This window comes from Myotis yumanensis, unplaced genomic scaffold (assembly GCF_028538775.1).
Source record: "Myotis yumanensis isolate MYYU_CA2020_CCGP unplaced genomic scaffold, mMyoYum1.0.hap1 SCAF_16, whole genome shotgun sequence".
NCBI lineage: Eukaryota > Metazoa > Chordata > Mammalia > Chiroptera > Vespertilionidae > Myotis > Myotis yumanensis.
In genome coordinates this window covers 50,316,242-50,343,637 of record NW_027223767.1, presented here as the reverse complement: position 1 = coordinate 50,343,637, position 27,396 = coordinate 50,316,242, and the positions used below count along the sequence as shown (strand labels likewise).

Below are 27,396 nucleotides of genomic sequence, written 5' to 3'. Positions count from 1 at the left end.
CCCGCGCCCGCTCCAAACCGGAAACCAATCAAGGCGGCTGTTTCTGCGCCTGGCCCCGCCCCTCACGCAGCGCTCACGTAACGTCATTATTGCGCGACGGAAACCAGGTTGCCGGGGTTTCACCCGACAGTGGTAGTCCAGCTGTTGGGTTTCTACGAGTTGGCGGTGGCGATGGGGGCCTGGGAGTAGTTCCCGAGCCTGCAGGCGCCGGCCGCCCCCCGAACTAGAGCCCTCCGCTCCCGGGCGGCCCACGGCCAGCTCTGATATCTTGGGGTGAAGCGGCTTGGGGGCTCAGAGAAGGAAAGGGGAGGAGTTCTCACCCTGGGAGTTGGGAAGAAGGGATCGGGTCTGGGAGGGTAGTGGGGGGTAGTGGGGGGAGAATGGGCGCCATGGCTATGATTATAGAAGAAGCAGAAGGTGGATCTTAGACAAACAATTCCACCTTCTCCAAGCGATTCCGAAGACATTTGTGTCTGATTTCTAGCTCCTCTGTGCATACGGTGGCCCGGGATAGTTCCGTGTTTTTATTTTCACTGATGTGAAAGGGGAGATGTTAATTACCCAGGAATGTATTGATGTATGGCTTGAAAATAATATATTGCTTGAGTAATGTAATCAAGCACATTTACTAGTATACTAAAGAGGAAAATAAGCAGTATTTTAAAAGCAGAACAGGGTTTCTGTCACAACCCTGTGATCACCACCTTTGCCTTAACCTTTGGCTACTGTCTGTCGCTAAGATGAGCACCCACCGTTCCTCTCCTTTTGACCCTGAGCGTCGAGTCCGGAGCACACTGAAGAAGGTCTTCGGGTTTGACTCTTTTAAGACACCTTTACAGGAGAGTGCGACCATGGCTGTAGTGAAAGGTAACGAGGCCACGCTACCTGTGTTTACATTTACCCCGGCTCTACCAGAGCACTGCCGAGGACACCCTCCTTCTGACCCTTCCTGCCTCCCCAGCCTTGGTCCATAATTAGCTTTGGAAATCGGAGAGACGCCAAACTTGAAATTTTATGGGCAGAACCACCCAACTGCTCTGTTTCTTAATTTCATAGCCAGAGCTGCAGGCTATCTTTGAAAACAGGTCATAGAGGCCCATTAGTTTGTGTGGGAGTGGCAGGAAAGGCCTCAGCCAGTCGCTGACCTAGGTAATCCCTTTGTTAAAGATTGAGTGGCCTGGGTCCCAACTAGGGAAGGAAGGATTCATAATATTATAAACTTGAGATTTGTTGACAAATGGAGGTTGCCAAGAGGGGAGCAGCTGTGGAAAGTTAACTACACTGTAATGTTTATAAACAAGACATCTAAATGATGTTGCTTCCACGTCTACGCAGATATGCGCACTCATGTGGCAGTGTCATCTTTCATGGCTACTTAGTTCAATCTTCTATATCCCAGCGGACTCAGACTTCTTGACGTGGTAGTTATTGCCATGATCAGAAATGGTTTGTGTGCTTTCCCAAATGTCCCTGTACCCCTTTTCATAGAAAGGATGGGAAGGGAATTAAGGCTATATTGACACCCCCCCACCGCCCTCTGCATGTACCAGACACTCTGCTAGGGCTTTTTTCTACATTCTCATTTAATTTTCAACAGCTTTGATGAAGGAAAGATAAAAGGCAGAAAGCACTGAGATGCTGTCGTCTTGTATTTTTTCAGGTAACAAGGATGTTTTCGTGTGCATGCCCACAGGGGCAGGAAAATCCCTCTGCTATCAGCTCCCTGCTCTGTTGGCCAAAGGCATCACCATCGTCATCTCTCCCCTCATTGCATTGATTCAGGTGAGGCTTAGGGAATGAAGATGCCGGCCCAGAACGGTTAGGGGAAGGTTGTTTATAGCTGGAAATTTCACTTCTGCTTTCTTTGGTCTTTTGCCTCTTACATTCTTTCATTTGCTTATCCCCCTCTCTGTATTGGGTTTCCGAATTGCCCGTACGTGGGCTTCTCCACTAGTGCATAGTACTGTGTGGTCGCTTACCTTCCTATGTTACTTTTTGTCCAGACGAATACGGAACTGTCTCATGCACACTCATGCAGATGGCTAGGGTGCTGAACTGATGGGGGGATCCTGGTGTCCTGCTTTATCCTGGCAAGGGCGCACCTATGATAGAAAAAGCGATGAGAGGCTGATTGGGATGTTGTTAACACCTGCCCTGCACTTCTGACTATATTTAAGGCCTGCAGATGGGATGCTAGAATCAGAAATGAGGAAGTGTAGCCATGTAGTTAAGAGCTATCAACTGTGAAGAAAGAGAGAGACAGGGAAGAACGATGAGAGCGCTAAATGAGTGATTGCCAGGGCTTTGTGCTGGTGCTTCATGCGCATTCACTACACCTTTGAGATGTACGATTTCATTCTCACAACAATCTTATTAGGTGTCACTATTTTTATAAGAGAGAGAGAGAGAGAGAGAGAGAGAGAGAGAGAAAATGGACAGGCTAAGGTTAAGAACCAGCCCAAGAGCATGTGGCAGGTAAGTGAGCCAGGATTAAATCCAGGTCTGCCTACCCAGCCAGTGTGGCTCAATGGTTGAGAGTTGCCCTATGAACCAGGAGGTCACAGTTGATTCCCGGTCAGGGCACATACCTGGTTGTGGACTCAATCCCTAGTAGGGAGCGTGCTGGAGGCAGGCAGTAAATGATTCTCTCTCATCGTTGATGTTTCTGTCTCTCTCCCTTCTCTAAAATCAATAAAAATATATTTTTTAAAAAATCCAGGTCTGTCTGGCTCCAGAGCCTGTCCTCTCAACCACGTCGCCTTCAGTCCTTCTTGTAGGCAAAGGAAAGACACATTGGAGGGTGGGAGGAGGACGTTTTATGACTGGGAAACACGCCTGAGATGCTGAGGGCCGTTCACGCCCCTCCGTGCTTCTCCCCTTCTGCCCGCAGGACCAAGTGGACCACTTGCTGGCCCTGAAGGTGCAAGTGAGGTCCCTGAACTCGAAGCTCTCGGCGCAGGAGAAAAAGGAGCTGCTCTCCGACCTGGAGCAGGAGAAGCCCCGGACCAAGCTCCTGTACATCACGCCGGAGATGGCGGCCTCCGCCTCCTTCCAGCCCACCCTGAACTCCCTGGTGTCCCGCCACCTGCTCTCCTACCTGGTGGTGGATGAAGCTCATTGTGTTTCCCAGTGGGGACACGACTTCCGTCCCGACTACTTGCGCCTGGGTGCCCTGCGCTCCCGCCTGGCACATGCCCCGTGTGTGGCTCTGACCGCCACAGCCACCCCGCAGGTCCGCGAGGATGTGTTTGCTGCTCTGCACCTCAAGCAGCCGGTTGCTGCCTTCAAGACTCCCTGCTTCCGGGCCAATCTCTTCTACGACGTGCAGTTCAAGGAACTGCTTTCTGATCCCTACGGGAACCTGAGGGACTTCTGCCTTAAGGCGCTTGGCCAGAAGGCTGGGAAAGGGGTGAGGGCCCTGAGCTGGGGATTGGTTTTCTAAGACCTTTGCTGTTTCTGGCTTCCTTAGCGCAGACTAGCTGTAGCTGCTTAAAGCACAGAGGCTTGTCCCTTTGGCTTCCTGGCGTTGTCCCCTCACTGGGCTCTCCTTGTCCGGAAATGCTCTGACTGTGGCCTTTGCAGGCCTAGTCAGGGTTAGAGGGGAGGAGGCAGAGGAGTTTGGTTGGCCGGGCCCCGGGCGGGCTGAGCCGCTTCGGTCCTGCCTGTGAGGGTGGCAGAGCCCTGCTGGGTGGCCTGCCAGGGAGACGGTGGGGCTGATGAGAGACCGTGCAGAGCTCCTGTTACAGAGGCCACAGGGTGACGGGCGGATGGCTCGTTTCTTCCAGCGCTGATTTCCTTCCCGTTGTCCTGTCTTCACCTTCAGGTGCTGTCCGGCTGCGGCATCGTCTACTGCAGGACCAGAGAGGCTTGTGAACAGCTGGCCATAGAGCTCAGTTACAGGGGGCTGAGTGCCAAGGCCTACCACGCAGGTGAGGGCCGCCGGGCCGCGTGGTCCTCTCCACTCGCACAGGCCTCTTGGCGCGTCTCTTATTCCTGTGGATCCTGAAAAACCAGGTGGCCTGACATCTTTTCTAGCTTCCCAGGCGGAGCTAAAGCGGTTCACTTAAATCCACAGGAAGGAGTCTAGCCAAGAATGAGGTCCAAAATGAGACCGTGACTCTGGCATGCTTTCTCTCGCCCTGTGCCCAGCAGCCGGGAGGAGTTGGGAAAGCCCAGCTGCTGCTGGTGTGGGAAGGGCACAGGCTTTGGAGGCCAGCGGACTTGGGTTTGAATCTTGGCTCTGCCATTCATTGAGAACACAGGCCGGGGCCTTTATATTTATTGCTCAGGCTCAGAGAGGCTAAGCGCCTGGCCCGTGGTCACACAGCAGGCAAGTAATGGATTCAGGGTGTGTGTGCAGTGCCCAAGGGAACCCCGAGGGAAACGCGAGCTCCCTTCTCCACCTTCCCCCCTTTATAGGGCTGAAGGCCTCTGAGAGGACGCTGGTGCAGAACGAGTGGATGGAGGAGAAGGTCCCCGTAATTGTTGCCACCATCAGTTTTGGGATGGGAGTGGACAAAGCCAACGTCAGGTGAGCGCTGGTTCTTGTCTTACCTTCCTGATCAGGGCCTGGCTCGGGGTGGGCTGCCAGGAGGACCAGGTCCCTGGGTTCCTTCTAGCACCAGGGCGAAGGAGGCCCCAGGGGAGGGTCCCTGGTACACAGGCCACACTCTGACAGTGTCTGTGCCGCTGCTCCCAGTGTTGGCACAGCAGGGTTCTGCCGTCCCCCAGGAGGTGGGCAGCACGCAGACCACCAGGCTCACTCATTAACACAGCGCCGCTCACTCACGTCTTAGCGGATGGGCCCAGTGAGGGGGGAATGAACCATCGTAACCTGCTCCCTGCGGAAGTCAGAGGCAAGCGCTTGTTCCCATCACTGCCTGTTACTGCCAGCTGGCCGGCCACAGGAGACGAGTACAGCCGGCCTCCCGGGCCCCGCCGGTGGCGGATGGGAGTCTGACCTTGGGGAGGCATTTGGGCCACAGACGGAAGCGCTGGGTTCTGAATAACACCAGCACTAACGCCGGGCATGGTTTACGGAGCTCTTCTGCACACACTGTCTTGTTGAGACGCACAGCGACGCTGAGTTGGTCAGGGTAGGAATTAGTCTGTGCACTGCATTTGAGAGGACACGGACTTTATTTTTTTATGTTTTAGATATTTATTGATTTTACTGGAGTGACATCAGTAAATAAGATTATATACAATTTCAAGTGTGCAGCTCTACAACACATCATCTGTCTGCTGTATTGTGTTCACCACCCAAAGTCCAGTCTCCTTCCGAGCACGGACCTGGGCACCAGAGCTTGGATGCTGGGTTGGCTGTGTCTTGTTAGGGGCCAACTTTGAAGTCAGGCACCCGCAGGCTCAGATCCCAGCTCTGCTGTCCCCTTGCTGTGTCACCTTGTACAGTTCACCTCTGCATCTCAGGCTCGTTGTCTCTCAAATGGGGCTACCTCCCATGATGGTGACGGTAACAATTCAATGAGACAAATACATACCCTGGTTCCTAGTAGGTACTTAATGGTACGCCCCTCTCCAGAGAGATTCACAAGGACGTTTCCAAGGCCGTGGGGCTCATCAGTGGCCTGATCTGATTTGTTTAAGTCCAGCATGTTTTTTCCCACGGGACCTCTGACCGAGCGTTTTTGTTCCTCATCTGGGTTGGAAAGGCCCCTTTCCTGCTATGGCTGTGACCTGGGCTGCTCCGGGGCAGGGAGGCCTGCCGATGGACTGCAGGTGTCCTGTCCATACTTCGCCCTGGGGTCCTCTGCCTGCTCGCCCACCCAGCCCTGCTCACTGTGGAGAGCCCGGCTCCCCCTGCTCAGAATCGCTCCTCCCCTCAGGTCTCCTGCCACGCCTCATGCCGCTTGCCCCTTTGGGTCCACAGGTTCGTCGCCCACTGGAATATTGCCAAGTCTATGGCTGGGTACTACCAGGAGTCTGGCCGGGCGGGCAGGGACGGGAGGCCTTCCTGGTGCCGCCTCTATTACTCCAGGAGCGACCGGGACCAAGTCAGCTTCCTGATCAGGAAGGAAGTAGCAAAACTCCAGGTAAGTCCCAGGCAGTAGGAGCCCTTTCTGTCCAAACTCACAACTTTCCGATTTTGCGCAGCTCATATCTGAACTCGGATGGAGATTCTGTCAGCTAGAGGGGCGCTCCTGGGCTAGACCGTATAGCAAGGGGGAATTGTATGTTGGTCGATGGGCATTGCAACAAGCTAGGTTAGACTTTTGTCCTTCTTAAGATTTTTAAATTGATTTTTAGAGAGGGAGGGAGAGAGAAACATCCACGTGAGAGCAAACATCAACCATCTGCCTCCTGCACGCCCCCTACCAGGGACCAAGCCCACAACCCACTCGTGTGCCCCGACAGGAAATTGAATTGGGAACCTTTCAGTGCATAGGACAACACCCAACCAACTGAGCCGTACCAGCCAGGGTTAGACTTCTTTATGTTAATTTATCTTAGTACTGTGCATGTTACTTTACATACTCAAGATCAGTCCTGCCTTGTTTTCATCAGCATTGTTACATAAGCATTTTCTCATATTGCTACATAAGTTCTTTGTTTTTCTTTTCAGTCTTAAAAAAAAAACTGATCGTACATTCTTTGTACAGAGCCTAGAAAGAGACCCATGTATATAATTTCCTTATTGGATAAGGAAAATTGATGTAAGACAGGTAGCATTGTAAATCAATAGAAAAAGGATGAACTGTTGAATAATTGGTGCTGGGAAAAGATAAAATTAAATTCCCACCTCCCATACCATACATATATGAGTTACCAATGGATTAAAGACCTCAAAAAACTGTAAGAATGGGGAGAAATACTTGATGGCCTTGAGGAAGGGAAGAGAATATCAAGATTTTAAAAGCAGAAACTATCAAGAAAGATACTCTTCTTTGACTAAATTCAAACTAAAAATTTCCATTTAGCAAGAGACACCATAAACACAGTGATAAAGGAGCCATTGGGGAAATATTTGCAACATACATAAGTGACTGAGCATGTAGGGAACTCTGACAGGTGAGTGAAAGGCAACAGCTGAGAGCGAGAAGTTTCCTCCCTGAGTGTCACAGGGACTCTAGTGAGCGTGTGAAGAGGTGCTCGCCGTCACGGAGGCATGGGAGAAACGCAGACTAGACGATGAGCTGTTGTACGCCCACCAGACTGGCCGAGATGTAAGCCCTCTCTGTGGGGATGTGGGAAAGGGTACCTCACAGTGTGTCAGGAACGTAAACTCGTACGACTGCTCTGAAGAGAGAGGAGGTGACGACGCGGACGTGGAGGATGCTGGTGCTCTGTGATTCGGTAACTCCACGTCTGCATAGACGACCGGTCACGTGTACAGGGATGCACAGGGATGTCGGCTGCAGCACCTAATGTCAGTTAGACTCTTCCTCTGTAGAGTGTTGGATAAGAAAACTGGGTTAGTCACAGTGGAATGATCTAGAACAGAGAAAAATGACCCAGTAAATCTACATGAACCAACATGGATAAAGCATAATGTGTGAAGTTGCAGAAGAATACATGTAGACTTTTCCTAAAGAAAGATGAAATACAAGTGCTTATTCCCAGTTCCCACTAAAATGACAACATAACGACCACACACACACACACACACACACACACACACTTGCAGGGACAAGGAGAACAGGAAAGAAGACACCAGGAGGTAGAAATGTCAATGCATGTCTGCCCATTTATAAGGAAACCTGGCAAGCCCAGCTGGTGTGGCTCGGTGGATAGAGCGTCGGCCTGCGGACTGAAGGGTCCCAGGTTCGATTCCGGTCAAGGACACATGCCCAGTTTGTGGAAAACCCCAGTAGGGGGCGTGCAGGAGGCAGCCGATCAATGATTCTCAACATTGATGTTTCTCTCTCTCACTCTCTGAAATCAATTAAAAAAAGAGAGAGAAAAGAAAAACCTGGCAAGATGGATGAATGTAAGAATATTTTACATCTTTTTAAAAGCAGCAGCTTTTGCCCTAACCAGTTTGGCTCAGTGGATAGAGCGTCGGCCTGCGGACTGAAGGGTCCTGGGTTCGATTCTGGTCAAGGGCATGTACCTTGGTTTCGGGCACATTCCCAGTAGGGGCCATGCAGGAGGCAGCTGATCGATGTTTCTAACTCTATCCCTCTCCCTTCCTTTCTGTAAAAAATCAATAAAATATATATATATATTTTTAAAAAGCAGCAGCTTTTCTCTGCATTAGCATAAGTACCTAGGAATGGAAATGAAAAAGAGACCATAAACTAAATAGTAGATCTGGAAAAATATAGAATGTGGAAGGCAAACAAAAGGCTGGAGTTGAGAATAAATAGAGAGCTTCCACCCACTGGCACAAAACAAAGGACGTGAGAAAAGCTCATCCAGAGATGTTCACTCATCAGCGATCACATAAATGCAAATTTAAGTGAAAGATTTGGCACGTGTGTTAACGGCTCTAACGTGCTTCAGTGGCCTGGGGATAGCCCGCGTCCCTCTTAGTTACCCAGGTAATGCTCATGCGCGGTCAGGCTTGGGGCCACTGTTTGGTAAGTGTCTTTCTTATTCTCATTTGATGTTTTTCTCAGCATTTTTTGAGCTACAAGGTAGTTCACCTCTGTAAGACTTCTGCTAAATGGTCGTTGCCTTTTTTTTTTACTGAATTTATTGGGGCGACATTGGTTGATAAAATTATTTAGGTTTCAGGCGTACAGTTCTGTAATAATCATCTGCACATTGTACTGTGTGTTCACCACCCCAAGTCGCGTCTTCCTCCGTTTGTCCCCCCTCCCCCCTCTCCTGCCTCCCCCACCCCCTTTCCCTCTGGTAACCACCCCGACCAATGGTCGTTTCTTGTCTCCAGGAAAAGAGGGGGAACAAAGCGTCTGATAAAGCCGCCCTCCTGGCCTTTGAGGCCTTGGTGACCTTCTGTGAAGAACTGGGGTGAGTGACTTATGCGCGTGTTTCTGAACAAAACGTGACTGAGATCTTTTCCTTGCCCCGCACCCACTCGTCAACCAGCTAACGTGGGGCCACTCTCGGGCCACCAGGGGACCCTGCCTGCATGGGGTGTGTCCGGCCAGGCAGCCTGGAAGTCGGGCCCCTTTCTTTCGTGGAAGGCCCCAGAAACTGACAGCGTGAATATTTGGGGTAGTCGTCCATCCACCCTACTTTATCCCCTTCTGGAATGGGTTGCCCCATGAGCAACTCAGTCCTGAGCCGTTGGCGTTGTGGTCATCACATGCCACTGAACAGGGCCTCTGGCTTCACTGGAGGAGCCCCCTTAGCCTGGACCCGAATGGGCATGTGGCGGCGGGTTTATCTCTCGGCGGGCGTGCATGACGGGCTTGGAGAGAAATCAGCTTTTCTCGAATCGGGCCAGCCTGCCCACTTGGAACTCACTTACCGATTTTATCTGCATCTGCTGCCCGTGGGGCCGGGAGGAGCCTGGGAGCTGCAGTGACAGGCAGGCGGCGGCGGGCAGATTCTGAGCACAGCAGCTGTGAGCACTGTGGGTGGAACATCAGGGCGGACTCTGGACAAGCTGGGGACACCTTGGGCGGAACATCAGGGCGGACTCTGGACAAGCTGGGGACACCTTGCACTTGTTAGCCCTTCAGTCTAAAACCCTCCTCCATCCTCTGCTTCCTCTGAGCTGTTCCATGGGGAGCGTGTGGTTATTCAAGGCCCGGCTCTTCACCTACTAGTGTCAGGAGGAATGGTAATGAGGTTTGAAGCGACCTCCGGCCTCCAGGCCTCCCTGTGTTTAGGCCTAGATTGAACTGGGCTCTGGGGAGCCGTGCGGGACACAGTGGTGAGCACAGAGGGACCTGCTTTTATGGGGCTCGGCTCAGTGAGAAAGACAGACGCTTATCAGAGAATCACATAAAATGTATAATCCAGACTGTTAAAGGGGCTTCGAGGGAAAGGCCCACGGTGTTTGGAGAGTGTCGAACAGGTGGCCCCCCTTGGCCCCCCGAAAGTCAGGTCATGACTCTTCAGACTGGTCGGCCTTCTCAGCCAGAGGCAGTGCCCCAAACACAATGGCGAACAGCATGAGCAGCAGGACGGTGATGAGGAATATGCTGATGACGGCCAGGCCCCCCTGGTCCCAGGGGTTCTGCCAGAACTCTTCCTTCCAGAGGCGCTTCTGGTCTGTTAGCAGTGGATCCATGTGGACCTGTGAAGGGGACAGAGGCACTGAGTGCAGGGCCTCTCCAGGCCCTGCCCCAGGCGCTGCTGTCCACACCCGCCCAGTCCCCACCCCCAGGTCACCCGCTGGGCCATCTCAGAGAAACGCAGGCCCCATGCGGCTGGCAGACTCTGACGTGAAGGGGGTCTCTGGGCTCCATGCCTCCTGTGGAAACGGGTGAGGGCTGGCACCCCCCAGGGGCCTTTGGGTCCTGTGGAGGCCACCTCTGGATTCTCAGAGATGTGAGCAAGGATTCCTCTCCCAGGCTGAGACCTACTCCGCTAAAGCTTCGCTCTAGACCCTATTTTTCTTGCCTCGATTGCCAAACGTTGGAAGCGTTTTGAGAGAGCAGCATGGCTGCGGAGGAGCGGACAGCCTTGAGCTGAGACTTCTGGAAACTTCCTTGGAGGCAAGCCTGTAGCCAATAGAAGGGAGTCAGGGCTGAGAAGGAAGGCGTCTTACCTGACTCTGCTGTTAACACTCCCGAGTCCTGAGAGGGCGGATGGGGTGACCCTTAGGGGCCCACACTTTGGGGGACGAGCTGGAGAGGCCAGCAGGTGACCAGAGCGGTGCTCTGACTCAGAGAAGCAGCTGATGGGAGGAAAAAGTGTCCTCAGTGCCAGGTGGCCCTGACCAGACCTCACTGCTGTCACAAAGGTGACAAAGGTGGGCCAGAGTCCGTGGCCTAGCAACCTCTGGTCCCTTTCTGCCTTTCACACTTACTCCCTCAGCTGCATTCTGTCCTTCTCTGATGTCATGGGGGCGGGGGGTGGGGGGCGCTGCTCAGGGCACATGTGTGGAGATGTCCTCGCTAAGAGAAGTCAGACTTGGGGTGAGTAGGGGAAGAGACTGGAGTCAGGGCCCTTGCCCCGGGACTTCCATCCACCTCCCGGGAAGCGGCTCCTGCCTCCCCTCTCTGTCTGGATGACGTGGCCTGAAAGGACCTGCCCAGGGCTCAGAAGCCCCGGGGCTGGAACCACCCCTCAGGCTCCCTCCTGTGATGCAGGGCGAATGGGTAACTGCGCCTCCTGCTGGCACCTCCTGGAACTCATTTCTGGGTGGAAGAGCCTCCCATGGAGGCTACGGGTGCTGTGGGCCTACCTTCTCCCCGGGCCTTTGTCTGCAGCTGCTTTGTGTGGTTGGTTCCCGCCCACTGGTGTGACAGGCAGCTAGGAAGTGGGAATGGGCCGGTGCCCTGGCATGTGATGCCTGGCGGCCACCACTCACTCCACAAGTCAGGTGTCAAGCTCCACTGTGCCAGGCGCTGCTGCCCAGCATGAATCAGAGAGGCAGGCCCCCTCCCAGAGCTGACATTCTAGCGCCCTGTCCTCACCCTGCTTGTAGGATCATTTAGGTTCTAGGAGCTTTTCTAAGAGCCCGTGCCCAGGCCCCGTCTCATGCCACTGACGTCACTCTGGGCGTGTCAGCCCCTGCTTCGTAGAGCTGGCCAGGTGATTCGGATGCGCAGCAGGTGCAAGGAGGTGGGGGAGGAGCAAGTCCCTCTTAGCAATCATGGGCTTAATTGACCCAGGCCAACCTGACTAATGCCCTTGGCCTGCTGACCGCTCCCAGCCCGTGGGAGGGTCCCTAGGATGCCCTTGTACTTCCGCTCAGTCTGTGAAGCTGATGCTTATCAAGAACCAGCTGTTCGTTACAAACCTGTTTGTGGCCGTTGTCCTTGTAATTACATAATTACAGTCTGTCACCGGTGACTGACACCACACTTTCCGTCCAGAAGACAAAACAGGCTGGGCACTTAACATGTTAATAGGACGAGAAAAATGAAGCAGCAAGGATAGCCGAAAGCCTGTTTTACAGCTGGACAGGCACGCTCATACAGCCGAGGGGCAACTGCGCTGGGTGTGAACTCCGCTCCGCATCTGAGCTCCGAAGCTGTGCGGACCTCAGTGAGTGGGGAGCCGTGGTTTCCGTCAGTGCCTCTCTGACCACTTTGGCGTGATTCTGGAATCACTCACCTAATGTTCCTGCCCATGTGTCACCTTGGTGTGGACGACTGGAAACGTTTTGTAAAAATGCAGGAGGAGCTCACACTGGTGTCTTTAAATTCTTGTTCTGCTTCCACGAAACCCAACGAGACAATCCCGGAGCTCTGGCCACACTGACCAGGAGACCCCGGCCCTCCCTGCGGCAGGAAGACCATCGCTTTCACCACCTCTTTTAGTCAGTTGCTGGCAGATCAGAACATTCTGCTGCAGGGACCACCATGCAGAGAAGTGAGCTGGGAGGAGGAGAAGGGGAGGGTGCTGTTGGTGCCGGTGGCAGCGCCTGGCCTGGGCCTGAGGGGCCGCCCCTGGAGGAGAGAGGTTTGCGTGGAGACAGGGAGACGGTGTCAGAATTAGAATTGGGAGTCGAAGTTCTGTGGCAGGCGCCAGGCCCCAAGGACAGGGAGGGAACTGTTTTCAAGGACAAATTAATTTGCCTCAGTGTTTTATGGTCTGGAACTGGTATTAGCCACAAGCAAATAGGTTCGCTGCCGTGAAGATTTGGTTGTGGATTGCTTTCAGTAGTTAATGTTTGAGAGGCAAGTTGCAGGACCAAACCGGTTTGCAGGCTCTCCGCCACAGTTTGCGAATGAGACTCCTGCACGGGTGGCGTCATGGTGGCGTCTGACAGTGAAATGCACGGGCCTCACGTGCAGACTGAGGCCCTTTTGAGGAACCGAGAGCACAGAGGCCGCAGAGGGGAGGCACGAAGCCTGACGGGCGATGCGGAGCCGCCTCAGACAGGGCCGCAGGGACCGCAGGCGTCGGCGGGGGCTTGTCCAGCGGGCTGCGGTCCAGAGGGTAATGGAGAAGTGCTGGGTCTGGCTGCGCCCTGGAAGGGGCAGCCTTCAGGTTGTCCCACGACGGGGGTATTGCTGCCACCTCTCCATCCCACCTGCCCCAGAGAGACCCAGGCTGGGAGCTGCCCACCGGGAGCATGCAGGCTGCTGTCGCTGGCACAGCTCTGGGTGGGATTGAAGCCGGCCTGGGGCTTGGCCCAATTGGCAGGTGGGGGGTGGGGGGGGTGGGGAGGGCTCAGGATGCGCCCCTTTGCCAAGGAATGAGGAGGAGCCAGCCCCCTGAGGACAGGGACAGTGTCTTGTTTGGACACAGCAGTCAGGTACTGTCTGGCCTGGAGGAGGAAAATGCAAATAAACCAGCCAGCCAGCCCTGTGGCCTCCACCTCTTGGCAGCTGGACCAGGAAGCTAGAATCTTTTCTAACCAAGAGGTTCAGGCCCGGCCACCCTCAGAAAGGGACACCATTATTTTTTTTTAATGTGGAACGTTTCGAGAATTTGCATGTCATCCTTGCGCAGGGGCCATGCTAATCTTGTCCGTGTCGTTCCGCTTTCAGTGTATGTGCAGCCAAAGCGAGCACGGGAAGGGACATCCTTGCTGTGGGGGAAAACTTGCTTAAGGAAAAGTCGCACGGGGACTGGGCACTGCGCTGCTGGAGCAGCTCCTGGACCGGAGCTTCCTGGGGACCCTCCAGCCGGGGAGGGTGGTGGTGGTGCAGGGACTGAGGGAGGCAGGGCACCCCTCCCATCCCTCCCACCTTCTTCCTGGAGTTTTCCTTCGGGAGGGAGACCTGGCTGGGCCCCACCCGCTCACAGGAGGTTATTCTGAGACAGTTCAGGGTTGGGTGTTTGGGATGTGGGGCTGGTTGGTGGAGGTAATGGATCAGAGCCTTCGCTCTGGGAGGCCCCCGGCTGGGTGTGGCAGTGCGGGCTCTGCAGCGGCGGGCTGGGCCCAGAGGCGGCTCTGCCACTTTGCAGCTGGTTGAACGTAGACAAATTATCTAGTGTCACTAAGGTTCAATTTCCTCTTTAAAATGTGTTACTAGTGTTACCTACAGCATTGTCATTGCGATGATTACATGAACTTACCTGCAGCCAAACTCTGAAGACAGTGCCTGAGCGTGTGCAGTGTGAGCCCTCAGCAGGTTTTTGTTGCCTTTATAGCCACACCATCATCATTGTTGTCATCATTCTGAATCCCATTCTTCGGGGGGCGGGGTTGAGGATACAGGCAGATTCTTGGACTTCTTTTATTTTGTACAGAAGCACTTCCTCTCTGAATCTTCCATCGAAACCAAACCCACAAGTCCCTGGACACCAGGAAGTAGAACTAGCCAGAGAGCTTCCCCGCCCGCCTGCCAGCTGGAGGGGGTGGTGGTGGCGGGGCTGGCATCCCCTCCCCACCCCCTGTTTCCTGGGCCACAGGCTTCTGCCCTCAGGCGGCCAGAGCATGGGCTGCCCAAGATGACAGAGGCAGGTGCAAAGTGCGGACCTCTTTATGGCCCTGGGGACCAGCGGGGGCGGAGGGGAGGTGCCCTGGGAGCCTCTGCCTCCCCGGCCGTCACCCTGGGTTTGCACCCACGTGCCATGTTCTCTGGAAGAGAGGGCGGACTGAAGTGGAGGCAGGACCTCTGCGGAGCTCTTAGCACGTGCCCCGCACTGTGGCAAGTGCCCGACAGGTCATCTTAGGTCACCCCGCGAGTGCACCCCGGGAGGCAGGGACCAGGACTAGCCCATTTCCCAGGGAGAAAGCGCGGCTCGGGAAGGTTGCATCACTGACCTGCATTCCCACAGCTGGAGTGCTGGGGCGAGGGTTTGAACCGGGCAGTCGGGCGCACAAGCAGGGAAAGGGCGAAGGGTCGGGACACAGGTGTGGGCAGAACTGGGGCCCGGCCCCTCTCTTACTCCGGCAGTTGGGGGAGACCAGAGGCCTGAGCCTCTAGCGCGAGGGTGCAGGCTCCAGTTAATGGCAGTGACAACTGGTAAGTGGCGTTTCTGAGCCAGCACCTGCCTGGGACACACGCTGCGTCCATCGCTGCCCAGTGGGCGTCTGGGAGCCAGAGCTCGTCAGCAGCTGGTGCTTGACAGGCATCGCCCTGCACCCGCCACTGGTTCCGCAGCATTCCCGCCTGCGTGGCCCGCCAGCTTTCATGGCACAGGGAGCGCGCTAGTCACGCCCCTGGTCCTCAGGCACGTGGCGCTGCTCATGCACAGAGCCCAGCCCAGCGAGTCTGATGCCCAGAAACATAGAACGAAAAAGCTTTTACTGGAAAGAAACAGGCAGATACTGGACTGGGATATTGACAGGCACCCTCCCAGGGGCTCTTGCACTAAGTCCCCGCGCCTGGGCGGCTCCTTTTTGGCGTGGTCAGCAGAACCCCAAGGCCAGCTCCCCTGGGTGCGGGCTGTTCTCCGTCGAGGTTTGGGGACCCCGCTTCCGTGTTTTGTTAAAAAGTGCGGGTAGGCCAAGATCCCCGGCGGTTTACTCTGTCCTTGAAATGGTGACTCCTCCTTGGCACCGCGCTTTCGGCAGGTGGAGGTCCTGTGACTACAACGGCCCTTGTTTCCTGGACCAGCCCCCACGTGCCGCGTCCGGTTCCTGGGCGGGGCCAGAGCTGTGACAGTGGACTTGGTCTCGAGGAGTCAGGGCTGGGGGGCCAGACCGACGCCCGGGCGTGGCGTCAGCCTCCTCTCCAGCTTCTCGGTCAGCTCTCGGTCCTCATGGCGGGGACACGGGCCGCACCTGGGCCTTCCTGGCCCTGGGCTCGGGGCAGCAGCACTGGGTGCAGCAGCAGCTACAGGCGACCAGCAGCAGCAGCAGCACGGTGCCTGGAGGGTCGGGGAGAGGCAGAGGGCACAGAACTCCGAGGTGGGAAGAGAAGGAACGCCCCCCTCTTGCCAAGAAGCCCCTCTGGAGGTGTGGACGGCCTCTGCCCAGGGCAGAGGATCTCCATGCCGGCCGCTGGAGCCCGGACCTCCTCCCTGTAGTGCCTTCTCTGCCTCCCGGAGCTCCGGTCCCTCCATCCCTGGGGCAGGATGCTGGGTGCCTCTGGTCCCAGCACCACCCAGCCCATCCCCTGAGGCATGTCCCTGGACCAGGGGAAATGCCTCGTTTCCCCCCAAGAGACATCTGCTTCCCCTCCTCTGCCTGGGAGACACCGAGCCACTCCGCCAGCCCTCCGGCCGGCACCGTGGTCTCCCTACTCCGCCAGCCCTCCGGCCGGCACCGTGGTCTCCCGACTCCGCCAGCCCTCCGGCCAGCACCATGGTCTCCCTACTCTGCCAGCCCTCCGGCCAGCACTGTGGTCTCCCTACTCTGCCAGCCCTCCGGACAGCACCGTGGTCTCCCTACTCCGCCAGCCCTCCGGCCAGCACCGTGGTCTCCCTACTCCGCCAGCCCTCCGGCCAGCACCATGGTCTCGCCTCCCCGTGCCGGGAAGAGCGGAGGAGAACCCGAGAGCCCGACTGACCTGTGAAGAGGAGGATGACCGAGAAGGCCACGATCTCCACGGGCTCGGCCTGCGGCAGCCTCTGTAGCTTGAGCAGCAGCCTCTCACCCACCCAGCGCATCTCCTGCACGAAGTCGGTGGCCCCCATGCTGGTCAGCTCCCGGGTTCCTGCCGGCTCTGCTGCAGAGAGAGCACCTGAGTCCCCGCGGGCGGGCGGCTCCGAGAATCCACCCTCCCGCTCCCTGTGCCCGCAGAACGAGTTTGTCAGGTCTCACCCTCTCGCTCCACCCCTGGTGGCTCAGGAGGGAGGGAGCCCATGGCCCCCTGCTCAGTGGTGGCCCGCAGCCCCCCGCAGCTGGTGATGACTGAGCCTGAGGCCCTGCTGGGAGCTGCTCAGTAGAGCTGGGCACGGGAGGGGTCTGCCAGCTGCCAAGGTTGGCCATTGTGTCTATGTTGGGGTGACTTCACGCTCACATGGCTTGGTCTCAGACACCGGTCCTAGGTTTTCCAGTGGCCCTGGGTCACACAGGACTGCGGTACCAGCAGGGAGAATGGGGGGGCCAAAGCGAAGGGCCAGCCGTGCCTGCAAGTTGGGCGTGATGTGGAGCAGAGGTCCCTGCCCTCCGCCTCACCTGCGGCCACAGGGAGCCCCTCCTCTTAGGACAGGCCCGGCGACAGTGTGCCAGCCCAGCCTGAACCTGCTCTCCAAGGCAGCTCTAATGCCAGGGCGGCTAACAGGTGGCCGGGGACTGGTGCCAGACCTTGGGCTCTAGTGACTGCCACCGCGTCCCGGTGTCAGCCAGGGGTTCTCCGGGGGTGGCTGCCATCTGCGAAGCCCGTCACTCCCGTGGTGCCACTGCACAGCCTCCGTAGAGCTGCCCTCTGCCCTAGGCCCGCTCCCGCCTCCCTGTGCTGTGCAGCCCTTGCTTGAGCCCCTCGGGGTGAGGAGGGACCCACAGCGACCACAGCCCGCCCGGTCCTTCTCGGGCAGCTCGGACTGTAGAAGGCGGGGCCTCGTGCTGTGGTCACTTAGGACACCTGTGCCCTCTCTGCCTCGTCCCTCAGACCTGCGTCTCCTCCTCCAAGTCATCTCTCTGGCAGTTTCGCCAGCTGCCCGCCGTGGCTCTGTCCTGTCTTGCATTTGAGGCTGCCCCCCTCCCTGCTTCGGCGGCGACTGATGTCTTCTCTGAGTCTCTCTCGTTACGTGAGGATGAGGTGCCAGTGTTTCGAGGCTGTGGGAGGACTGGCCGCCTGGCAGCCCAGAGCCTGGCACAGGGAGGAGCCCAGCACCCGGGACTCCCCCTGGGTGGGGTCTGGCCAGCGCAGGAGAGTTCAGGTGGCCTTTGGGGGTAGTGACCTTCCTCCAGCACCTGGGGAGTTTCATCTGCGTCCTTCATTCTGGAATGTTTGTGGCGTGTGAGGGGGAGGAGGGGAGGCAGGCTGGAGACGGAGCCGTTTTAAGTGATGCTGGGGTGGCAGGCAGTGATGGCTCCGTGGGAAATTAGCTGCTTTCCTGTCAAAAGCGGGACCTTCCTTCTCTCAGCCCCCACAAAGGCGATTGGGATCCAGTTCTCAAAGGTGCGAAGGCTCGGACTCCCAGAATGCCACAGGCCATCACTCCTGCCTCCTTTCTTTTACGAATGGGGAAACTGAGACCCGAGAGAGGAAGTGACTTCCCCCGAGGTCACCCGGCTGGACAGGTCTGACCAGCCCCCCTGTGCTGCCCCACCCTGTCTCAGTGGAGGCCTGTCTTAGGCAGCTTCCTCTCTGACCAGCAAGATAAGTCCGCCCACGGGCAGCTCACCGAGGGCCCTGCCCAGCGGGGGGGGGCTCGGCTCAGTGCCCTGGGCCCTTTGGGAGCTGGTGGGCTCTGCAGGAGCAGCTCTAGCCCACCCTCGTGGGCCCGGGACCCTGCTTTCACCAGGCCCGGCTCTCAGAGGCCCAGGCCACACCTGCTCTGTGAGAACCACCTAAGGGACAGATCTTGCATGTCTCTGCGTCTCAGGTCCTCAATATTCCTCCCAGAGCTTAGTACCTCTCTCCTGTGGTCAAACTGAGCAGCATCCCCCATTGATGGTAGAGCAGGCCCCCCCCCAGCTCCGAGGCCTGTGGGCACCCCCCCTCCAGGTTCTCACCCTCGGGTCTCATTCCAGGGGGGAGTGCACAGGGTTGAGGAGCTGTTCTCCCTCCCTCTTCGTCCACACTCGGTCGGCTTTCTCAGCCTGATTGGCCCGGTGCCTGCACAGCCTAATGTATCCATCAGACAGGCTCCTTGAAAGAGGTGGACGGAGGGCAGGGGGAGCTCTTCGCTGGTGCTCCCACCCCCAAAGCCCCAGGAGGGCTCCGAGGGTGTGGCACGGAGACCCGGCCAGTCAGAGGGTGTGGCCTCCGGGCGGGGAGGAGGAAGGTTTTGTTGATCAGAAGCCTCAGCTCTAAAGTCAGCCGTCCTCCAGGGATGTCTGACGTCAGAGAGCGCAGACTCCCGCCCGGAGGTCCTCGCCCCCTCTGGGGGGACTGGGTCCGCAGCAGCAGCAGCAGCAGGCTTGGACCTGGGTGGCATCCTGGCTTTGCACCCAGGGCCTCTGGAGCCCAGAGCGTGCCAGCCTCGCCCAGTCAGGGCTGCTCCCTGAGTCCCATCTGCGCCCGGAATAGGAGTGGGGCTGCTGGACGCGGCTCTTATGGCCTCAAGACCGATAGGAGCCCCTGGCTTTTCCGTTGCGGCTTTGCCATCTCCAGCTTGGGCTTGAGCAGGAGCCTCAGTGGGGACCACCGGGGTGCTGGAGAGGCCTCTTTCCTGGGAGGGAGGCGGCACATTCCAGGAGGTCCCAGGCGGTCCTCCCAGTGGGCTATTTAAAGCCCAGGCCAAGGGGGCGCCTGTGCCTGGTGCCCAATATAGCCAGCAGCCGTCAGGTGACCATGGGCTGGTGCCCCAGCTGTTGCTCTGTAGGGAGCCCTACTCGAGTTTCCAGCTGTGGCCTGGGGAGATGGGGTGCTCTGGGCTGGCTGCCTCTCCTCCCGGTACCTTCCCAGGTCAGAGGGAGGGGGCCAGGCAAGTCTAGTGGGGCTACTGAGAATTCTCCGTTTTTCTGATCTCTCTGTCTCAGGTCCAGCAAACTCTTTCTAAAACTGTACCTTCTGCCTATGAACCAGGGGACCGGAGTCCCTCCCAACCCATGCTGGGGGGAGGGGGGGGAGGGGAGCGGCAGTTAGAAGCAGCCAGAGCAAGCGTTGGCCCTTGGACCTTCCCAGGGTGCTCCCCACGGGGAGCGGCTGCCGGCGGAGGGGAAAGTGAGCAGGGCAGAGAGCAAGGCTGGCCGAGCTGGACGGACCAGGAAACATTCCTTTGTGTGTCATTTAAACAGACAACCTTGCCACAGGGTGGCCAGGCATCCAGACACCTGCCACTGGGGACACAAGCTTCCCTGTTTCCTCCTCGCGAAGCTGACACTCCAGCTCCCAGGGGAAGCAGGCGGGCGTGTTTGTGACTGATAAGTACAGTCCTTGATGGCGCAGGGCCCCCAGGGCTTCTGGCTCAGCGCCTGTTACTCTGTCAGGGCGGTTGTAGCCACCTTGCTTCGGGGCATTGTCTTATTGGAGAAAGAGCTAGAACGAATAATAACCTGAGTGTGTGCGAGGTCTGTGTGGCCAGCAGGGCAGAGGTGCCCCTGTGTGCCGTGGGGAGCCGCCCCATGACACCCCTTTTTGTCTCGGCTCCGTCTGGCAGTGGGAAGTAGACACTGGTCCCTCCCTCCCCCACCTTACCCACTGCCTCTAACACAGCCCAGCGTCTTGTCTCTTCTGCCCTTCGCTGTAGGACCTGTAGTCTCCCCAGCCACCAGCCAGGCCAAAGCCCACACTTGGGCCGATCCTTGGCGCCCCACCCCAATCCCCACCCCGTAGCCTTAGCCATAGGCCGCATTTCTAAGTAGACACTGCCTTGTTTGCTTTGGGGAAGCATCTGGAGGGCCAGGGGGAGACTTTAACCCTGGCTGAGGCCAGGGAAGCAGGAGTCAGCCTCCTGGGCAGGGCCACTCTCCATGCTGCCTGGAGGACGGGCTTGGGCACAGTGTTACCTGGTGCAGCAGCGGGCCCGACACTAGGGATCCCCTCTTCCCCGCCTCCCCCCCCAATCTCAGTCCCACCGTCCTCACCTTCTCCCCACCTGGCCCTCTCACTCCTGGGGCAGCATTTAGGGAGATTCGGGGGCCCCCGGGAGGAGCTCATGAGCAGAGCCCCGGGCTGAGGACACCTGGTGGGCAGCAGGCCAAGCCCCCATGAGAGGGGGCAGCGGCGGTTCCGGACTGGCACACAGATAGGCAGAGCTGCGTGGGTCCTGCCACATGGCGGGGTGGACCTTGCCCTCAGCCTCCTGCGCTGGGGAGAGCAGGCCAGGGAGGCGCTGCCTTGGTCCTGGGAAAGGGAGGCTCAGTGGGCAGGCGACATTCCTCTCCCAAGCCCGGCAGCCAAATCCCTCGTATAAGCCCCTGAATGGAAAAAGCTTAAACTAATTTGCAGAGCATCAGGCACCCTGGCCCCTCGGCCTGCTCAGCAAGCAGGCAGGAAGCCACCCTCCAGGAGGCTGCAGCCGCGCGCGTCCCCGGTGCTGGGAGACTGCAAGCAGGGAGAGCCCAGGTTGGAACTGGAGGCCGTCCGCAGACTGTGACCAAGTGTGTCCCCCGTGGTAAATTGTGGCCCTCCGTCCATGGGGCGGGGGGACCTTGCTGCTCCCTTCCCTTCACCCCCACCCCCTCAGCTGTGGCCACTCACCTGGGATCAGGTGCTGGAGCTGCGGGTGCCGCCGCAGGTGCTGGGGAGCCAGGCAGCCCCGGCCTCTTCTCCGGGGGCCTGTCCTCGGCCTCCCGCCACCTCACCTCGCTTGTCACACGCCTCTTGGGTGACCCAGGGCTGCTCCCTGGATGCCTCTCCTCCTGGGAGCCAGCGAGCCGCTCTGCCGGTGCTGACAGCCAGCTGCTATCTGGGCTTCAGCTTTTTTGTTGTTGGTCGTCCAGGAGATCCAAGTGTCAAATTACACGGGGCGGCCACTGAGGGGGGAGCCGGGCCACAGGCGGGGAGTCCTGCTGAGAACTGGCCCTGCCCCGGAGGTCCCAGGAATGGGCCCGGCGCTTGCCTCTGTCTCTTGCTTGTTCCTCCTCTTCCTCTCCCTCCTGGTGGGTGTGTGCTAAGCCACGTGGGCTGGGCTTGGGCCGGGAGCTGATGAAAGAGGAGGGTTCTCAGTTCCCCAGCGGAGATGACCCCAGGGAGGTTCCCGCTGAGGTGTGGAGTGGGCAGGGAGGGAGGGAGGCCCGCAGCATGCCCAGCTCCTGGCTCCTGCCCTACCCTCAGGAGGGCCTTGGGCTCTCATCCCCCACCACCCCAACCTGCAACCTCAGGCAACTCCCTGGCTGGTCCCTCACTCTGGCCTCTCTAGGGAGAGAGTAAATAGTGGGGGAGGTGCCAGACCACCCAAGAAGCCAGCCTCCCTCCCCCAGGAATTCTGGGGAAGAGCTCAGGAGTCCCCGTGACCTGGGAGTGGCCCGTGCTTGGCCTGCTGGCTGGGGGTGTGCCTCATGTGCCTCGGGCCTGGAGGAAAGGGGACCCTGCCGGTCTCCTGGCCAAAGAGCGTGTGCTAGGCCGTCGCTGCACTCCGGGCCCGGCTGTCAGGGCAGGCTCCAGAGCCCAGGCTGGGCCCTTTGACATTTGGCTGGTTGTGCCACCCAGTCGACCAGACTGTGCCTGGAACAGGACAGGAGCCCACCCCAGCCTGCATCTTCGAGCCGTCAATGGAGCCCTTTGAGTGTGAGCACAAAACCCCAGTGAGTCAGGGCTTGGGGGAGGGGAGGGGTAAAGAAGCCAACCTTGTGGCCACACCACTTGGATGCCAGAGTCTCCCCAGGCCGGCCGGACAGGCAGCCACTGTGCCGAGGTACACGGAGTGGCGCCGACAGCGCCCTCTGGTGGCCGTCTTGGCCTCCTTGCCGTCTCCGGCCGTTCAGCGTGCATCCTCCACTCAGCTAAGGAAGGCAGCCAGGCCGGCTTCCTAGGGGCTGGGTAACAGTCAGCTCTTGTTCCTGAAGCCTCTCCTCAGGGTCTCAGCTGTTAGAGGGTTTCTCGCACCAGCTGCTCTTGTCCCTGGGACGTGGCACCTGGACAGCTCTGCCTGCGCGCGCGTACACACACACACACACACACACACACACACTCCTGCAGCTGGACTGGCCATTTGTAAGGGACTTGATGGAGCTGTGAGGCTCCTATGAGATGAGTCTGCGATGCGCAACACAGTGCCGGACATGTAGCAGTGCTCAGCCCAAGCTTAGGGACTGCCTGGGCCCTCACCCGTCTCTGCCGTGTTGCCTGCTCCAGGTGCCGCCATGCTGCCATTGCCAAGTACTTTGGGGATGCACCCCCCGCCTGCACCAGAGGCTGCGACCACTGCCAGAACCCCGCAGCCGTGCGGAAGCAGCTGGACACCTTGGAACGCAGCAGCAGCTGGAGCAAGACCTGCATCGGGCCCTCCCAGGACAATGGCTTCGACCCTGAGCTGTATGAGGGCGGCCGCAGGGGCTACGGGGGCTTCAGCAGGTGAGGGGCCATGAAGCCGGGGTTCCCACCCACGGGAAACGGTCTGGCATTCTCTCCCTGGTGCCATGGCCAGACCATCCTCCTGCACCAGGGGCCATGCTGGGGCTGCCAGGGCCTTGGGCATCGCTGCCCCTCCCGAGGGGGGAGGGAGGGCAAAGGCCAGGCCAGGGCTGCTCATGCCCAGCCTGTCCCCTAGGTATGACGAAGGTTCTGGAGGCAGCGGGGACGAGGGCAGAGATGAGGCCCACAAGCGGGAATGGAACCTCTTCTACCAGAAGCAGATGAGTCTGCGCAAGGTGAAGGGGGTGGGGCCTCTGTGGGGTCCCCACAGCACCCCCTTCGCCGGTGCTGACCTGGGTGCTATCCTGCAGCGGGCGGGATGCCTCACAAGCCTTTCCTGTCATCTTCCAGGGCAAAGACCCCAAGACAGAAGAATTTGTACCCCCAGGTCAGTATGGGGTGTGTGGGCTGTTTCCAGGGTGTGGATGGAAGATGCCTCCTTGGGGGGTTGGGGACTCCAGAGAGTAGAAGGCAGAGTGAGAGCCTGCCCCTCCCCCCAGATGAGGACTGTCCCCTGAAAGAGGCTTCCAGCAGGAAGATCCCCAGGCTCACTGTGAAGGTAAGAGGTAGCGGCTCCTCACACCTGCCCCCCAGCCTCAGGCTTGTGTGACCGACTTCTCCCACTCCCTCTGCAGGCCCGTGAGCACTGCCTGGGGCTGCTGGAGGAGGCTCTGAGCAGTAACTGCCAGGCTGCAGGTGCCACTCAGGGGTGAGTGTCCCAGGTCACCGGGCGGGGAGGGTTCTCCACGTTCTGTTCCTTTGGAAACAGCTGGAACTCTGGGTCCCCAGCCTGTTTGGGAGCTCCCTCCCCTGATTGTGACCCATCCTACTCCCAGGGGTCGCAGCTCCCTACAGCCCCACCACCGGGCAGGCTCGGTCACCCCGAGGGGCTGCAGGTTGCCCAGGGTGTCCAGGTTGGCATCCCTGCCTCAAGGCCATTCCCACCAGGCCCAGAGCCATGTCCAGGGTCCCCCAGGAGAACCCACCCGGAGCTCAGCAGGCAGAGAGCTCGGGCCTTCTGATACCTCCACTCCCTCCCCCAGACCTGACCTGCAGGCCAAGGCTGTGGAGCTAGAACATGAGATGTTCCGAAATGCCAAGGCTGCCAACCTGTACAAGGCCAGCGTGCTGAAGAAGGTGGGCGGGGGCGGGGATGGGCGGAGCTTGCTCAGGGTCAGGGTGGGAGAGGCGGCCCCTCCACACTCCCAGGCTGGTTGCCACCCTCTGGCCCAGGCAGCCCCGAATCCACTCCTTACCAAGCAGCCACTCATTTGTGGGGAGCCCACTCCCCCCCTTTGCCAGCTGGAGCCACTTCTAGCCAAGCCCCTGAGGACTGGACCTTGTCTGGTGTCCAGTTGCCTACGGTCATGGGCCACAGAAGCCCGCCGTGGGAGCCTGGGTGGGGGCTGCCGGGAGCCTGTGGGTGCCTAGCATGCCTGCCCAGCTGCCATCCTGCTCCAGGTGGCCGAGATCCACAGAACCTCCAAGGACGGGCAGCTCTACCACCCAGCAGGCGGTGCCAAGAGCCGCAGTGCCCCGGCCGAGCCCACCGAGCACGACATCCTGCCGGCCTCCCAGGTGTACTCGGTGAGCGGGCCTGGGAACGGCCACTTCCCTCTCCTCAGCTACGGCACAGCCCTGCCTCCCCTGCTCCCCTGCCATAGCAGTCCTGGCGCTGGGGGGCCCAGGCAGGCCCTCGAGCTTGTCTGCTCCGCCGCCTGTGTCCCCAGCCCCACAGCCTGACCCCAGGGTTTGGTGCTGGTGTTTCCCTCCCCGTCCCACGAAAGGCCATACCAGGACCAGCCTTGGGGTGCCCTCGAGGGGCCTGCTGGTCAGCACCCTCTCTCCTCTTCACAGCTCAAACCCAAGCGGGTGGGAGCCGGTTTCCCCAAAGGCTCCGTCCCATTCCAGACGGCCTCACAGCTGATGGAGGAGATGAGGGCTGGGGGGCAGGCCCCGAGGCCTGAGCAGGGAGGTGAGCAGGAGCCCCCCAGCCAGCCCCGTGGCCTCCAGGATGAGGAAAGCAGTGAGCCTGTCCCTGGGCTCAGAGAGGCCCCCAGAAGCAGTGCTCATTGTGGGGAGCCCTCCCCTGAGAAGGCAAAGGGCCCCTCGGGGGGCAGTCCCGCGGCCAAGGCCCGGGCCAACAAGAAGCAGCAGCTCCTGGCCGCTGCGGCCCTCAAGGACTCTCAGAACATCGCCCGCTTCTTCTGCCAAAGGGCTGAGAGCCCACCTGCCCTGGCTTCAGCCCCAGGGGCGGAAGGTGCCAGCCCTTCCTGGGCTGGGGTGCGGGGACCCCTGGCTGTGGCCCCAGAGACATGCACCGGGGAGGAGGATGGAGCCCTGGGGCGTTCGGCTGCCCGCCCCCAGACGGAGTGCACCAGGGAGGGGCCAAGGTAAGGGCAGGGCAGTCCCGCAACCCTCTGGAATCCCTTTCGCTCTCGGGCCTCTGTGACCCACTTCCTGCCGTGGGCTCTGCTGGGGCTGCCCGGCCGAGGGCACAGCTGGTACCTGGAGCCCTGACGCCTGCTCTCTCCTTGCCAGTGCCTGCCCACTGCGAGACCCGGGGCCCCCTGAAGGCCAGCTCACCCCCCCAGAGGGGACACCAAGGGGCAAGCGGCCCAGGCCCCAGCAGGTACTGCCAGGCCCCGGCGGGAGGGAGCCAGCACATGCTGTGGCCAGTCTTTCAGAAGAAGGGGAAGGGCCAGTGACAGGGAGCCCAAGGGTGACCCTCACTGTGGCCCTGCTCAGGAGAACCCGGAGAGCCAGGCGCGGAAGAGGCCTCACCCCTCAGCCGGTGCCTCCGTTTTAGCCGAGGCCAACGACAACATCTTGGCCAGTGGTCAGAGCACCATAAGCCGCACGGCTCAGGGCTCCTGCCAGCTCCCAGCCCCGGGCACCTCCCTGAAGGTGGCTGCGAACATAGTGGTCAAGTGCCTGACCCCTTTCTACAAAGAGGGCAAGTTTGCCTCCAAGGTAGGCTAGTCTGCCCTCCCCGGGGCCTTGGGGACGGTGCAGGGAGGGCAGGGCATGGGAGCCACCGGGAAGCAGTGGAGCCCGGCCCGCTGCCCTCTCCCTGTGGTCGTGGCTGTGGTTGCTCAGGGCAGAGCCGGGGTCTGAGCCCTCCGCTCCCACCCTCCACCCGCAGGACCTGTTTAAAGCCTTTGCCCGCCACCTCTCCCACTCGCTGGCTCAGGAGCCCTCTCCTGGGAGGAGCGGTGAGTGCCTGGGTCACCCCTCCAGGCGGCACTGGGGGCCCTGAGGGACCTGCAGGGAGGCGACAGGCCCTCACACTCCCCTACCCCAACTCTCTAGTGAAGGAAGAGGCCCAGCACCTCATCCAGCAGTTCTTCCGGGGCCGGGCCCGGTGCGAGAGTGAAGCTGACTGGCACGGCCTGTGTGACCCACAGAGATGACCGACTGCGGCCCAGCGGGGCCAGTGTCCCGCCCCCCGTCTCTACTGTGGGCCAGCGGGGCCTGACTCAGGAATGGGAAGGCGGGCAGGCCTGAGGCCGCAGGGCATCTCTTTCCTCAGGGGCTTCTCTTCTCAGGGTCCTCCCCACTTCCAACCATACCTTGCTGTGGAGATGCCCCCGGACACCTCCCAAACCAATTCTAGAGGTCAGCCCAGCTTCCTATGTACTTGCCAGGCCTGACGCCCTCTCTCTCCTGGCCTCATGGAGCCCCACCTTAGAAGGACCTGGGTGGGGTGGCTGCCGCCAGGGGAACAGGAAGAAGAAACGGTCCCTCCACCTCTTGTACCTGAGTTGTAAGCTGTGGGAGGCCACCTGTGCAAGGCGCGGGGCTCCAGGTGCAGAGCTGTGGGAAGAGGCAGCGGCCGGCCCTGCTTCTCGGCTCCTGCTCGGGAAGGCGAGGCTGGGCCGAGGCGCCTCCCGGAGGAATAAAGTCTGTTCTAACACATGCACGCGCACAGGTTTTCTCTCGGAGCTTTATTTCCTCGGCAGCTGCTGCTCCCAGGTCTGGGCTCGTGCTGATCCTGAGCCGGGGCCAGGCGGGCATCTCCCCGAGACGGGCATCATCAGCTCCAAGCCGAGTTCCCACAGCCCCCACATGTCCCCGAAGGAGTCCTTCCCAGTTGATGTCACTGTAGCAGCCTCTGCCTTGTGACCTCCATATGGGCCAGCCAGGCTGTGCTGGGCAGGTTCCAGAACAGCCAAGCCACAAAGTCCAAACCAAAGTGACCTGACAGCACCTCTCCTCTCCTGCCCTCCACCTCTCCTCTTGGGTGAGGCCGGCCACTAAACGGAAGTGTCGCTGCTGTTGAGCAGGAAGGCGATGGTATACTGCAGCTCCCGGGCCTGCG

At 59.1% G+C, this 27,396-nt stretch overlaps 4 protein-coding genes and 1 non-coding gene across 15 annotated transcripts in view; 1 reads left to right on the top strand and 4 right to left on the bottom strand.

Moving 5' to 3' along the window:
* Nucleotides 1-378: 378 nt before the first annotated feature.
* RECQL5 (RecQ like helicase 5) lies at nucleotides 379-26,993 on the top strand. Of its 5 annotated transcripts, XM_070394549.1 has the most exons (19): nucleotides 379-867; nucleotides 1,661-1,782; nucleotides 2,891-3,409; nucleotides 3,824-3,929; nucleotides 4,420-4,531; nucleotides 5,891-6,053; nucleotides 8,855-8,934; nucleotides 22,797-23,015; nucleotides 23,212-23,311; nucleotides 23,427-23,463; nucleotides 23,576-23,634; nucleotides 23,711-23,784; nucleotides 24,119-24,212; nucleotides 24,537-24,662; nucleotides 24,933-25,468; nucleotides 25,617-25,707; nucleotides 25,824-26,048; nucleotides 26,221-26,290; nucleotides 26,388-26,993. In XM_070394549.1, exons 1-19 carry the CDS (start codon nucleotides 741-743, stop codon nucleotides 26,486-26,488), a joined length of 2,961 nt encoding a protein of 986 aa, XP_070250650.1. In that variant the 5' UTR covers nucleotides 379-740; the 3' UTR covers nucleotides 26,489-26,993. The 5 variants fall into 5 exon arrangements, 4 of the variants coding, with proteins under 4 accessions (XP_070250650.1, XP_070250651.1, XP_070250652.1 ...); XM_070394550.1 differs by lacking the exons at nucleotides 24,119-24,212; nucleotides 24,933-25,468; XR_011468450.1 differs by lacking the exons at nucleotides 24,933-25,468; nucleotides 26,221-26,290; nucleotides 26,388-26,993 and having other exon boundaries at nucleotides 25,824-25,909.
* On the bottom strand, nucleotides 5,248-15,121 carry ERLN (endoregulin). Of its 4 annotated transcripts, none has more exons than XM_070394614.1 (4): nucleotides 14,074-14,117; nucleotides 10,498-10,598; nucleotides 9,398-10,171; nucleotides 5,248-7,405 (listed from the first exon to the last, which is right to left on the bottom strand). In XM_070394614.1, exon 3 carries the CDS (start codon nucleotides 10,163-10,165, stop codon nucleotides 9,980-9,982), a length of 186 nt encoding a protein of 61 aa, XP_070250715.1. In that variant the 5' UTR covers nucleotides 10,166-10,171; nucleotides 10,498-10,598; nucleotides 14,074-14,117; the 3' UTR covers nucleotides 5,248-7,405; nucleotides 9,398-9,979. The 4 variants fall into 4 exon arrangements, 3 of the variants coding, with proteins under 3 accessions (XP_070250715.1, XP_070250713.1, XP_070250714.1); XM_070394612.1 differs by lacking the exon at nucleotides 14,074-14,117 and adding an exon at nucleotides 11,843-13,072; XM_070394613.1 differs by lacking the exons at nucleotides 10,498-10,598; nucleotides 14,074-14,117 and adding an exon at nucleotides 10,646-10,758.
* LOC138995195 (U6 spliceosomal RNA) lies at nucleotides 13,459-13,565 on the bottom strand. The gene has a single exon (XR_011468529.1). It is a non-coding gene; the product is annotated as a U6 spliceosomal RNA (small nuclear RNA).
* SMIM5 (small integral membrane protein 5) lies at nucleotides 15,232-22,061 on the bottom strand. Of its 4 annotated transcripts, XM_070394608.1 has the most exons (4): nucleotides 21,957-22,061; nucleotides 21,201-21,644; nucleotides 16,455-16,610; nucleotides 15,232-15,813 (listed from the first exon to the last, which is right to left on the bottom strand). In XM_070394608.1, the coding sequence occupies exons 3-4, from the start codon at nucleotides 16,579-16,581 to the stop codon at nucleotides 15,704-15,706; spliced, it is 237 nt and encodes a 78-aa protein (XP_070250709.1). In that variant the 5' UTR covers nucleotides 16,582-16,610; nucleotides 21,201-21,644; nucleotides 21,957-22,061; the 3' UTR covers nucleotides 15,232-15,703. The 4 variants fall into 4 exon arrangements, with proteins under 4 accessions (XP_070250709.1, XP_070250711.1, XP_070250712.1 ...); XM_070394610.1 differs by lacking the exon at nucleotides 21,957-22,061 and having other exon boundaries at nucleotides 16,455-16,613; nucleotides 21,201-21,871; XM_070394611.1 differs by lacking the exons at nucleotides 21,201-21,644; nucleotides 21,957-22,061 and adding an exon at nucleotides 16,908-20,248.
* Nucleotides 26,994-27,005: 12 nt separating the features above from the next.
* The window catches only part of MYO15B (myosin XVB), a 32,208-nt gene continuing 31,817 nt past the window's right edge, over nucleotides 27,006-27,396 (bottom strand). The window contains exon 63 of the mRNA XM_070395415.1: nucleotides 27,006-27,391. Coding sequence (XP_070251516.1) covers nucleotides 27,332-27,391 — 60 coding nt within the window. The 3' untranslated portion in view covers nucleotides 27,006-27,331. The remainder of the gene's footprint in view (nucleotides 27,392-27,396) is intronic.

Bases quoted from the DNA above. Each gene is read 5' to 3' on its own strand.
- RECQL5 (XM_070394549.1), top strand. From the start codon at position 741: ATGAGCACCCACCGTTCCTCTCCTTTTGACCCTGAGCGTCGAGTCCGG. The intron at 8,935-22,796 runs GTGAGTGACTTA...TGCCTGCTCCAG, and splicing joins ACCTTCTGTGAAGAACTGGG to GTGCCGCCATGCTGCCATTG. The intron at 23,016-23,211 runs GTGAGGGGCCAT...CCTGTCCCCTAG, and splicing joins GGCTACGGGGGCTTCAGCAG to GTATGACGAAGGTTCTGGAG.
- ERLN (XM_070394614.1), bottom strand. From the start codon at position 10,165: ATGGATCCACTGCTAACAGACCAGAAGCGCCTCTGGAAGGAAGAGTTC.
- SMIM5 (XM_070394608.1), bottom strand. From the start codon at position 16,581: ATGGGGGCCACCGACTTCGTGCAGGAGATGCGCTGGGTGGGTGAGAGG. The intron at 15,814-16,454 runs GTCAGTCGGGCT...CCGACCCTCCAG, and splicing joins GGTCATCCTCCTCTTCACAG to GCACCGTGCTGCTGCTGCTG.